Genomic DNA, 14,064 nt, shown 5'->3' with positions numbered 1-14,064 from the left:
TTTTACGACAATTGAGCGATTCAATACGTTAGCAAGATAGACGACTTGACGACATATATATAACGCCATATTTTTTACATTTTTTTTAATTTTATTGCATGAAATTGCATGAAATTTTAGAATAAGTTTAGATTTGTTCGAACTGGTTACCTTTCGCACGCGTTACGGCCTTCAAACGGCAAATGAAACCGTCACAGCCTGTCCGAATGTTGCTCTGCGGTACTTTGGCCCATTCCCGGCAAAGTGCTTGCTTGAGGTGATCGACACTTTGGTATTTTTTAATTTCAACCTTGCTTTCCAAAATACTCCATACGCAATAATCCAACGTTTTGGCATTCGGAGATATTGGTGGCCATTATGCGCTGGAAATGAAGCGAGGAACCTCATTTTGTAACCATTCTTGGTTGGCGCGTGTTGAGAGCGATGGTGCTGAGAACGGTTGGAATTCGTAGATTTTGGTGGCCATTGTGCGCTGGAAATCAAGCGAGGAACCTCATTTTGTAACCACTCTTGGGTGGCGCGCGTTAAGTGCGATGGTGCTGAGTCCGGTTGGAATATCCAAGGTCTGCGGCCAAAATGTTTGCGTGGCTTTAATACACCCTCCAGAATATTTTCGCGATAAAATTCGGCATTTATTCGGCTGTTATGGCGGCCCTCACCATCACCATGGCCGGCGCTTGAGTTCTGGTGGCCAACTGAAAGTACACATTTTCAGCTGACCTCTTTGGCAAGTAAACTCGATCATTTTGTTTGTTTACAAATTGCTGGACAACGAATGTTTTCTCATCGGAGAAAATCAAATTCGGCAGTTCACCACTTTCGGCCAAGCGAAGCAACTCTTTAGCTCTTTTCAGTCCATTTTCTTTCCGTTGAGGTGTAAGTTCTTGCACTTTTTGGAATTTCAATGGATTTACCACGAGCTCATTTTTCAATACTTGTCAAATGGAATATTGCGATATGTTCAGCTCATGAGTCATTTTTCGGCGACTGCGACGCGGGTTTCGATCAAGTCGCTTCTTTACTTTTCGAACCATTTCTGCTGATGATGCTGTTTTCTTCCGTCCACTTCCTTGACGTTGGGCTACGCTACCACTATCACGGTAACGAGCGATGGTACGAGACACAAAAGATCTATTCACATTTAAATGCTGGAGTCCTCTAACTATAGCCTCTTGTGGTTTTCCAACCAAATATCAAGAAATCACACTATCACGCTTGAATTCCATGACGAATAACTTTTTTTCTGGAAAATTCTCACCAAAATGCTTTTGTACGCTTGTTTTTTGCAGTTTTTTTTTATCTCACCCTTTATTGTACCTATTTTTCTATATATCAGATATCTTGGCTATCAGCATCACTGTAATGGTCAGAAGTGACCTTTAAATGTATTTGTGATTTGGACAGGATTAAAAATATTCGCCGTTTAGTGGACATTTTCGTATTTTTTTTTGCCAAAAAAATAGGATTTTTTTTTACCTGTTAAATATTGTCAGATGACCTCCAAGCCCTCTCTGTCCAACCCACCAGCCCCAAATTCTAATTCCATGCAAAACTCCGCGTCGATTGGTTTATAATTATGTAGAGCAACAGCAAAATCAGGAAATTTTTCCGTTTTTGGTCTCATCTCTAAAAACAATAAGCTTCTTTTCTGACCCTAACCCCACCTCCATTTTCAATTTCGTGAGGATCGGGCCATAATTGTCCTCACACATAATCGCCCTAACACATAATGTTGTAGGTAAAAAAATGTAATGGTAAATTTAAATGCTTTCAAATAAGAAAAGGGGAAACGTATTAATAATTGGCCGGTGGTCGACCTCCTAATAATATGCAGATCTGCCTACAACTAAAATTTCTATAAGCAAGTTTAAGTCGATTTGCCGAAAGATTGCCCTATATATATCAAATGCTGTCAATTTTGTTACAATTTGCAACCAATTTGGTCAAAAATACATTAAATCTGATGCGAAATAAAAGCCTTAACAAATTGGAACTTACTGGTGTGGTTCCGAATGAATTTTTTTATATTTTTGCAGAAGTCTACTGCAATAAAATATTAATGAAAAATAATGTTCTTCATTTTTGTAAATTTTAACAAAAAAAAAACATTTGTTACAGAGCACCATTCTGAAACCATTCATTTGTTGGACACTGTAAAGTAACGTAAAATAATAACAAACACCCCCAATATGTCCCCAATACCACCAAACCAGAATGTTCTACCTATCACTAATTGGATTCCCCCTGACCTTTAACTGAGCAACTATTCACTCAAAATGAGGGGTATCAGTGTCTATAATGGTGCTATGCAAGAAGAATGAGTGTCCCTAATCAAAACGTTTTCAAATTGTCTAGAATGCAAAAATAAATTCAGGGCACACAGAAAAAGAAACCCACCTATGTTTATCCATAGAAAACAAATTGATATACCTAGCTAACTTAAGAGTACGTTGAGACGAATAGGAAATTCATTAGTAACTGATTACATTAACGTGACCATTTTGTGTACAAAATCATTTACTACACTTTGCCAAAAATCCCTACACAACATGAGGGGTTGTTGACTGTGGTCTTGTCGTGTGTGTATGTGTGTTCTTGCCAGGCCAACAACGCAGACATGCAGTCTTGTTGCTGCCTATTGATGCCATTCAGAGATAACCGGAACCCAAAACAGGATGATGGCTCTCCCCAACCTAGCAAATAACAGCTGAAATACTTTGACATGGCGCACAGACAAACAAACATTAAAATGCCTAAAAGCATTCTATGATTTATTTATGCACCACATCAGTCTGTGGAATACAAACCTAGGTTCGCACTCCAACCATTTTGTTGTTGTGAAAAATGTATGTATGTGTGAGCGAGCGTAATAATTACGTACTAGCCAAAAAATTTGATTTGTGAAAAATTTTAGCGCCACAAGCTAAGTAATACAAAGTAATAAAAAATTCATACAATTGCAATTAGGACGCATTTCAATTTATTTTTGTATTTAAATTATTATCTATTTTTAAGGAAAACACATCAAACATATAACGTTGAGAGGAACCAACGAAATATAAAGCTCTCTTATAGAAAAGCGAAATTTACTGTGAAATAAAATGTCTTTTTTAGGAAAAATATATTCATTATAACAGTTGTAAAAGTGAATTTATGACATTGGTCTTAAATTATATGTCACTTAATTTTAAAGACATATTCTGCATTTAAATTACCATTATTTTATTCAGACATACGAAATTTGGAAGAAAATTTTACATTTATTATTATTAGCATGTACGCTATATGGTCATTGGTAGCAGAAAACAGTGAATGTCGGTTTATGGTTAGATTATTAAAACGGCACTTCGAGATTTTCTGCACTTTGAAGGTCCACCACATGACATTTTTGGGTTCACTATCTCAGGTATTTTCATATTTTCCTCTTTTTTAAAACAAACTACTCAAGCAGAATTTTTTAATATAACTATGCACATAACGTTGCATTGTTTTTATACTTTCCACCATTCTATGGAAGGTATATTAGCTTTGTCATTACGTTTGTAACTCCTAGACCCATGATAGACCCTACAAAGTACAGGGAGAGATGAAAAAACTGCAACCAATCTCAGATTGCTGTCATTTCTACGCAACTCGCCCAAAAGCTGTTAAAATTATTCCAGCGACAGCTCAATACATTGTTTACAAGCGTGCAAAAGCATTTTGGTGAGAATGTTCCAGAAAAAAAATTATTCGTGATTGAATTCAAGCGTGATAGTATGATTTCTTTATATTTGGCTGGAAAACCACAAGTGGACATAGTTAGAGCACTCCACCATTTAAATGTGAATAAATCTTTTGCGTCTCTTACCTTCGCTCGTTACCATGATACTGGTACCGTAGCTCGACATCAAGGAAGTGGACGAAGAAAAACAGCAACATCAGCAGAAATGGTTCGAAAAATAAAGAAGCGACTTGATAGAAAGCCGCGTCGCAGTGACCGAAAAATATCTCGTGAGCTAAACATATCGCAATATTCCATTCGGCAAATATTGAAAAATGAGCTCGGGTAAAGCCATTAAAATTCCAAAAAGTACAAAAATTTACACCGCAACAGAAAGGAAATAGACTCAAAAGAGCTAAAGAGTTGCTTCGCTTTGCCGAAAGTGGTGAACTGCCGAATATGGTTCAACGAAAAGATTCGTTGTCCAGCAGTTTGTAAACAAGCAAAACAATAATCGTGTTTACTTGCCAAAGAGGTCAGCTGAAAATGTGCACCTTCGGTTGACCACCAGAATTCAACAGCCATAACAGCCGATGGTCGCTCTCCGCTCGTATTAATCGACCGTGCCATCAGAGTAAATGCCAAAAATTATCGCGAAAATATTCTGGAGGGTGTATTCGTGCCTTGTGCACGCAAAAATTTTGCCGCAGACCTTGGACATTCCAACAGGACTCAGCACCATCGCACTCCGCACACGTCATTCAAGAATGGTTACAAAATGAGGTTCCTCGCTTCATTTCCAGCGCACAATGGCCACCAAAATCTCCGGATACCAATCCGTTGGACTATTGTGTCCGGAGTATTTTGGTTTGGTTTAAGGTGGCACTGAAAAATACCAAAGTGTCGATCACCTAAAGCAAGTTCTCCGCCGGGATTGGGCCAAAATACCGTAGAGCAACATTCGGGCAGCGTGTGACGGTTTCATTGGCCTTTTGAAGGCCATAATTCGTGCCAAAGTTGACAAATTCGAACAAATCTAAACTTATTCTAAAATTTGATGCAATTCCGAGATTTTTTGCTTTCATTCAATAAAATTAAAAAAAAATGTAAAAATTATAGCGTTTGACTTTGTTGCAGTTTTTTTATCACACCCTGTAATGGTATGTCCTGATTATTTTGAATATTTAAGTTATTTTAAAGGTAGACAATTACGTTTTGCCATAGCCCCATATAAGGAAATCTCTCGATATTTCCTATTTTGAAAGCTTTCGTTGTAATTTGCAGAGAATTTGTTTAAAATTTGGTACTTGAATCTCATCTAAAGAAAAATTGCCAAAATAGGTTTACGTTAAGATTTGCCTTCGATGGGTACATTCCAATGTTTTGTATTTTAATAGATCTCGCAACACCCTTAAATCGAATTGTCTGTAATTTGGTATTTGGAGTTCCCATGACAATTTTAAAAACAGCCAAGCAAAAAAAATCTCATTACCAAATAATGGGATTATTAAGTAAATTTTGGAATTACTTCAACATAGGCAATAGGGATAAAAACGCAGTAGTTCAATTGTAAAAACGATAGTGTTGATTTTGGGGTTAACTTCGCCATAATTCATTTTAAAAACATTATACGAATAACTCAATATCTTTCGGTTGGTAATGCAGAGTACATGTAATAGACATTATTTTTGGGATATTGGAGTATACGTGATTGTCATTACCAGTAATGCTAAAAGTAGCATATATGCCTCCCACAGAATTTTATCAGAAATTTGGGTTTTTCTTTTTCAATGCTTGTTGATTTCCTCCTGGCGAATACAAATACTTACAAAACTACTACAAACCAAGTTCTTAGTTGAAACTTTCGGGTAGCTTGGAATATATTATTATTGTGTTTTTTGGTAAAGTCCATCAGTAATTATCACTTTTACTCCAGGATACTGGAAAATTAAAGAGCTTTCTTTTAGGCGAAATTGTCATATCAAAAAGCTTTAATCCTCGTCGAGATGATATCATATGAAATGTCTTCAACATTGTGTAAAACCGTTTTTAAACTTTAAAAAATTTTGTTTTGCCTTCATTGTGGCAATAACAGTGAACAACTCTCTAAGGAATTTCAGACCTTTTTTCTTAAACACCTCTAGGAATATTTTCCCTTGTAACTACACCTTAATACACAAAAAAAAAACCATACATACACCACACAAAGTGCTTCCTTCACAAGCTGATATGTGTACAAAGAGGTTGGTAATAGCATGTGTGTTAGAGCGTTGCATGTTGCATGTCTAATTCAATTTTAGCCGACCTTAAGAGGGAATTTTTGCACTTTTCTTTTTCACTCCCTCTCTCTCTCTCTCCTTCTTTCCGCAATCCATTTAAAATGCTATTACAACGGGCCCTGCCATAGACATGAGTAATACCGTCTTGAGCGGTATTTAAGTTGCAATTTTATGAATTTTCCTGTCTCTTCTTAGCCGGTATTATCAAGGACTTTGGTCATACACACACACACACACGTTCGTTCATCGATTGCAACAAGTCGTTTTCATATATATTAAACAAAAGTTAGATATTCCATAATTATACCTTAAACATAGTAGTACACTTTTTATAAAATGTCTCATATGCCATACACTTTTCTTTTACCTATTCTACCATAGATGAAGGTAAAAGAAATTTCACTGCAGACCGCACGATTATTAGTTAGTTCCTGTTGTTGCTAGAAGTAATTACCCCTATTAAAATTGTTGTTAAATTGGCTGTTATTAAATTGTGAAATACACAAAAGTTTAGAAGTGGCAAGTGCACAGCGTTCCCAGCTAGTTCAATTGCAAGACAAAAACTTTTCTGAAAATGTAATTTAATTTCAATGGTATCGAGTATGAAGGAAACAATGTTGTACATACCAGACAGGATACATTGTTTGTCTCTCATTTAAAATTATATTTAATGGTATATTTGGACAACAGCTAACTAATTGATAACAATTAAGCAGATGTATTTAATTAGAAGTTGCAATATGTACATTGCAGACCACGTTTAGCAGCCCATAGAAACTTTCATGCAAGAAAATTTTCTTGTGGGTCTATGTGTCTCCCAAAAATTGGGTAGTCATATTTTCCCTGCATTCTAGCCTACTGCTGGAAATGACAAATTTATACTCCTTGCTAGACCAGGAACCAAAAAAATTATAAAATGTTTATAAACAACTATCCGGCGAGGTCCGTGTTGCCGGCCCGTTCTTTCAGTCTTTAATGCATATTTGTTAAAGCATAATAAAGCACAGATCTGACTTATGTAAGTGGCACAATTTTTATTATAAGTAATGACTCTACAGTAACTTCTAAATAGAAATAAATATTGATGGCAAAAATTATAATATGTGTTCACCTACCGTCAATTTTATATATTCTAAATAGCATGATCTTATTTTTCAGCCATAGGCTTTAGTTTGAGTGTTAAAAATGTGAAATAGAACATCTATAATACCCCATGTGAAAACTCAGCTTAATTTTTGGTATTGTAAAGAGCTTAGCAACATATTCCATTCAAATGAGCTATAATTTGGAATTTATATTTCCAACGTTTAGAATACCGCTCTGTGTGTTATTTAGTTTTTCCACCTCATAATTGAGGCAGGATGATTTCGGAATAGACAAAGATAATTACTCTCTTACTCCCATTACCGTAAGAAGGGAATTTATTGAGACAGGATGATTTCAGAATAGTCAAAGATAATTACTCTCTTACTCCGATTACTGTAAGATGGGAATTATTTTTTTTTTTGCCATTTAAATTGTGCATTGGAGACCCCATAAAGTCCATATTTTTTATCATAGTATAATTCAATGAGGATTAAACAAATGTTCGGTCCCGTAACTTTTGACAGAGATGTCACATCGCTTAATGACATACCGTGTTTGAAGCGTCAGTCCAAGCAGATTTTTACCATGAACCACGTCACGCCACGCGAGCGCTCTGAAATAGTTGAAATTTACATTCAACAGAAGAAGTCAATTGTGAAAACTCAACGTGCTTTTAAAACATTAAAAAATGTGAGAATGAAATGCGACTTCTAAGAACACCATTAAGCGTTTATACGAAAAATTGTCGACTGGTAAGGCTCTTTCTAATCCGAAGAGGCCATATAAAAGTCGACCAAGGCGATCGGCCGAGAATATCGCTGCCGTACGAGCCAGTGTTGAGAGGTCCCCAAGAACATCCCAAACGCCGTTCTCAGCAGTTGGGCATGGCTCGGTCCACTTACAACGGATTATTCGCATTGATTTGCATTTGTTCCCGTACAAAATTCAATTGACGCAAAGAATGTTGCCTGCAGACAAGCCTCGTCGATTGGAATGGGCCCAAAAAAAACATGGGTCCGTCCGTAATTGTTTTTATGTTTCTACCACAATTTCCGACTGAATGAGTCCAAGTTTGACATTTCGGAATTTATTTCATATCATCCCAAATCTACATTCCCAACCAATATTCTCTCGGGGGTTTCAAATTCAATAGAATACACAATATTCTTTTCTGACCACACATTGGGAAAGTGGACTTGATGGTACACTACTCGCAATGTACTAAATAAATGCCTAATACTCAAATAAATGCCTATGTGGACAATTATTTGTAAGATGGTTCTCTAGCCCAGGGTAGCCTAAATACAATTTTTAAGCCACATCAATTGATGAATGTGGTCAAGATCAAGATGGGTCCTATTCGGAAAATTTAAAATTTTAGTTCAAATAAATTTTAATGGTGTGGGCTGCCACAATAGCCGATGGTCGCTCTTCGCTCGTATTAATCGACCGTGGCATCAAAATAAATGTCAAATATTATCGCGAAAATTTTCTGGAGGGTGTATTAAAGTCCTGGGCCCGCAAACATTTTGGCCACAGACCTTGGACATTCCAACAGGACTCAGCACCATCGCACTCAGCACGCGCCACCCAAAAATGGTTACACAATGAGGTTCCTCGCTTCATTTCCAACGCACAATGGCCACCAAAATCTCCGGATACCAATCAGTTGGACTATTGAGTCTAGAGTATTTTGGAAAGAAAGGTTGGCACTACAAAATACGAAAATGTCGATCACCTCAAGAAAACTTCGTCGGGAATGGGCCAAAATAATGCAGAGCAACATTCGGGTAACGTGTGACGGTTTCATTTTCCGTTTAAAGGTCGTAATTCTTGCCAAAGGTGAAACTTAGTGCTCTTGGGACATCTTCTGGCTTTTTTTAATATTCTAAAGGAATTCCCAGATTTTTGTGGAATTATTGTAACATTTTTAAATACTTTTTGACAAAGTATGGAGGCAACAAATTGGCTCTGAAGATACTCCGGGGCATACATTGGATTAAACAATCCATACCATTTATATGTCAAAGTTTGGGCGTTCTCTACTCATGTTCAACCTACAAGGAGTTTTGTTTCACGCTAATTTTCTATAAAGCAATAAGGTTTCAAAAATTACTTTTGTCAGTCTTCTAAACTACTTCTATCCACATTTTGTGTGCATCAGCTATAATACAATTTTACTTACATCTTCGTTTTAAATCTTAAATTTTAAAGCTTATCATAGGATCTTATATTTCTATTGCACAAACAAATATTAAGTGCCCAATTTCATGTCTAAACCGTTGACCTTAAATTTAAAACCATTTGGAAATAACCATGAAAAACTACTTATTCCACTTTTTTTCTTCATTTTCATACTTTCCAGACAATCTAATGAAACTCGTATCTGTCCAGACGTAAGAACTGACATTATCTACAGCAAAACAGTCTTACAAAAATAAATAACCTTTAAAACCCCCAAAGCAATTTCAACACAAATAAGAGAAGCACATTTACGAACTTTTAACCAGAATCCATTTGACTTGGAACTCTAGTGGACGACGAGGAGGAGTAGGACAAACAAAAAGTGGACATCAAAGAGAAAAATGAGGAAATGCAATAAAAGGCAAAATGAAATGAAACGAGAAAGCACAACAACACAAAAATTACTAATAATAAATCTTAAAGTAAGTTCGGAGATTTAAAAAGCTGTAAACACTTGAGGATACACCTGCGATACGCTTGGATTCGAATTGGAACCAAGACCAAGTGAGCGAGAAATAAAATATAAAAATCAATTTACAAGAAGTGTTGACAACTTTAAGGCGAACTCACACACACGCACATCAAAGAACGCATACACACATATTTAGATATATGTACCCAAAGAAAGCAGCAGCAGATCGAAGAAAACATGTCGAATGTAAGTATAGAAGGTGTTCCTCATGGTTGAACGAACAAACGCTGTGAGGATAATTGGATTTCTTACAGAAAAATTAATTAAAAATAACTCTTCGTTATTTTTCTCTTTTATTTTTTCGAAAAATGCTCAAACCCAACAAACAACGACAAAAACAAAGTTACTTTTCATGGATGAATCGAATGGCAATGGTGTGTATGCAACGTCTGCGACAGCAATTTTAATCAACAATACAAATATCAATAATAACAACAACAGCAGCAACAACATTGGACGTGGTAACAACAATCACAACAGCAATAGCAACAACAACTCGAACAATACACCACCCACTTCGAATAACAAGAGCAATAATTACAACAATAATAATAACAACAATAACAACAGTAGTAGTGGCAGTGGCAACAATATCCACAATTTAATGGCAGCAGCTTCAAATGCAGCCGGCACGGCTGCATGTGCCAATGGAGTCATTCCTCCCCAGCTGCCCACATCACTATCAAATGAAGATCTCAGTCAAAGTCTTTCCGAATACACGGATGCCGATGAAAGCATATCAGCACCGACAGAATTCTTAGCCGAGGTAAGACACACAAGTAAAAAAACTGTAAGTTCGGCCGGGTCGAACTTTGGTGCAGGGTACCATTTGGAACGAATTTGGCAATTTTGCAAAAACAAAAATAAAATCCGTTAAAAATATTGTTAAATCTTAAGAATACTAAATGTAGCCGTTATATTATGATCTATACGACGGCGTGGACCAGCAGAGGCAACTTTTGTCATAAGCCATTACAATAATCAAATACGAAACTTGAAAAAAAAAATTAATAATAAACGCAGGTATTAGGCAGTAGTGTCCATTACGAACTTCAAATACCAAATTTGAAACAATTCCGGTGAATAATATTGGTAAAATCATCCAAATACCGAATATCGGGAGGTACCGTCATATGGGAGCTATACGAAGGCCTGGACCTGCACAGACAATTTTCAGTCTTAGGCTGTAGTAACCATTACGAACTCCAAATACCAAATTTTAAACATTTACGGTGAATAATGTAGCTTCAATAACCAACATACTGAAAATAGGGAGGTACTATATGGGGATATATCAAAACGTGGACCTACCTAGCCCATTTTCAATACTAAAAGTCCTGCAGACTCAATATAGATTTGAGTAAAATTTTACCAACCTACTTCATCTCGTTCGGAAGCTAGAGTGATTTCCACAGACGGATAGACGGACGGACATCGCTAAATCTACATAGAATTTTATGCTGATCAAGAGTATATACAGGGTGAGATGAAAAAACAGCAACAATTTTCACTTTTTTTAATTTTTCCTGAATAGAAGAAAAATTTAGAATTGGTCATCTTTGGCACAAATAATGGACTTCAAACGGCCAATGAAACCGTCACACACTGCCCGAATGTTGCTCTAAGGTATTTTGACGTGATCGAAACTTTGGTGCCAACCTTGCTTTCCAAAAAACTCCAGACACAACAGTCCAACGGATTGGTATCCGGAGATTTTGGTGGCCATTGTGTGCTGGAAATGAAGCGAGGAACCTCATTTTGTAACCATTCTTGGGTATCGCGTGCTGAGTGAGTATACTGATGCCACGGTCGATTAATACGAGCGGAGAGCGACCATTGGCTGTTATGGCGGCCCACACCATCACCATGGCTGACGCTTGAGTTCTGGTGGTCAACCGAAAGTACACATTTTCAGCAGACCTCTTTGGCAAGTAAACACGATCATTTTGTTTGTTTACAAACTGCTGGACAAAGAATGTTTTCTCATTGGAGAAACCCGAATTCGGTAGTTCACGTCTTTCGGCCAAGCGAAGCAACTCTTTGGCTCTTTTGAGTCTATTTTCTTCTAGTTGCGGTGTAAGTTTTTGCACTTTTTGGAATTTCAATGGCTTTACCCCGAGCCCATTTTTCAATATTTTCCGAATGGAATATTGCGATATGTTCACACAAAAGATTTATTAACATTTAAATGCTGGAGTGCTCTAACGATAGCCACTTGTGCTTTTCCAGCTAAATATAAAGAAATTACACTATCACGCTTGAATTCCATCAGGAATAACTTTTTTTCTGGAGAATTCTCACCAAAAAGCTTTAGTACGCTTGTAAACAATATAATGAGCTGTCACTGGAATAATTTTAACAGCTGTCGGACGGGTGTCTTAGAAATGACAGCAGTCTGAAATTGGTTGCACTTTGTACACTTCAACTCAAAAATAACATCAAAAGAAATATAAATAAACGAAAATTTGTAAAAATATAGACCTAGAGATAAAGCCACTTAAAGAGTTTCCATTTGGGAAAGCAATATCACAAAGACATATCTTTGAACCAGAAATACAACTCCAACAAATCCTATAATATTAAGTTACTACTGATATTCAAATCTTTTTATGAGTCAGGAAGGTTACCTTTCACAGATATTTTCTTTAAATTGATTTTTCTCAAAAACCACGTAATATTACATTAAAGCGTTTGTTTAGAATCTCCTCAGCTTTGCTATCTGATTGATTTCATGTTCACAGAACCCTTCATAATACCTCTTTACATCAACAAAACAAACTTTTTGTTTAATAACCTCTTAAGGAAAAATGTTATGAAGAGGAAAAGTTTTGCGGTAGACCAATGGAAATCATTTTCTTTTTCATGTAAAATTATTTAAACAAACAGGAAAATCATATTTCTACGTACGCTTTTTTTCTGCAGAGAGCAATGACTGAGTAAAAATCTATTTGCTGTTGTAATTGTTTAACTTAAAAAAAACAAGTAAGCAAAGGCTATAGTCGTGAGGGGCCGACCATGCGATACCCTACAACACTATAATGTGGTAGAAGCCAAATCCATTTTGGAAGATTTCGCTTCTGAAATGATGTCACGGAGCACTGCCCAGATATCACCCTTAGCATTTTGGCCAGGGACATTTGCAAAATATTTGCGCACTCCGTCATGCTACTAGTTGTTGTGGTCCATTTTACAGCTAAATATAATGCAATGGTCATCCAAAAAGCTAGAATTCTTCCCTGTCCTTAACTCTCTTTTCAGGCGCGTCGATTGGCTTCAATTGTGTGACCAGAATTTTTTTCGGTTTTTGGTTCATTTAAACCTTTAAATATTTTTCGATCATCTCCAAAAGCAAGAGGCCCCTCCAAATTTAGTCTCATTTGCTTGTCTACGATATTTGACTATATTCGTCTACCCGCTGTTCTCTAACTTAACGAGATTTCGTGTCCGCTGGTTTCTATTTGTGATCTTTATAACGGCTGCAAAATCAGGAACATTTTTAGTTGTTGGTCCATTTCAATCCCTAAATATATTTCGAACATCTTTGAAAACAATGTGCCTAGCCCTTCTGAGCCTAACCCTACCCTTGTGAAAATTTTCGTGAGGATCGGACGATAATTGCAATCAGTATATAATAACCCCAACCTGTGTTATAAGGTGAAGAAAATATTACAAAATATACCCTTCAATATTATAAGTCAAATCGATAAATAATCTTAAAAAATAAGAAAATTTCACAAAATACTGCAAAATCTATATTAACATCATTATTGACATGTTTTTATGCGATTTTTTTTAGATTTTATATTTTTATGCCAAGAGGGTATTCTAAATTGACAAACTTTGTCAAAATCGGTCCAGCCATTCTTGAGATATAAGCATTCTAGCTAACATCCCTTTCCTTCGTATATATAAATTGTATATATTTCGCTATAAACATCTGATATATTTACTATTGGCAACTACGTAATGGTCAGAATTGACCTGTCCGTCTATTTGTGATTTCGCATGGATTAAAAATATTCGCGGTTTAATGGAAAATTTGAGTTTCATTTAATACAAATATTATGATCTATTTCACCCACTAAACATTACCCGATGTGCATCAAAATTGGAAGGCTTCAGCTCAGCCCTAAGTTCTAGCCCCATATTAACTTTCGCTCCCATTGGTCTATTATTGCGACTTGTAGAGCAACTGCTACATCAGAAAAATTATTATTATGCGATCATCTCCAAAAGGCTTCTAGGATCGGGCTATAATTGCGACCTGTAGAGTGATTAAA

The 14,064-nt window shown here is 36.3% G+C and overlaps 1 protein-coding gene across 1 annotated transcript in view; it reads left to right on the top strand.

Annotated features, from left to right (window-relative positions):
- LOC131802408 (nuclear transcription factor Y subunit alpha-like) overlaps nucleotides 1-14,064 on the top strand; it is a 78,703-nt gene that overhangs the window by 52,849 nt on the left and 11,790 nt on the right. Inside the window, exons 2-3 of the mRNA XM_059122599.1 lie at nucleotides 9,434-9,970; nucleotides 10,128-10,550. Of these exons, the coding sequence (XP_058978582.1) occupies nucleotides 9,962-9,970; nucleotides 10,128-10,550 (432 nt within the window). The 5' untranslated portion in view covers nucleotides 9,434-9,961. The remainder of the gene's footprint in view (nucleotides 1-9,433; nucleotides 9,971-10,127; nucleotides 10,551-14,064) is intronic.

Source organism: Musca domestica, unplaced genomic scaffold, assembly GCF_030504385.1.
Source record: "Musca domestica strain aabys unplaced genomic scaffold, Musca_domestica.polishedcontigs.V.1.1 1, whole genome shotgun sequence".
In the NCBI taxonomy this organism is placed as follows: Eukaryota; Metazoa; Arthropoda; class Insecta; order Diptera; family Muscidae; genus Musca; species Musca domestica.
This window is presented reverse-complemented; position numbering and strand designations above follow the sequence as displayed.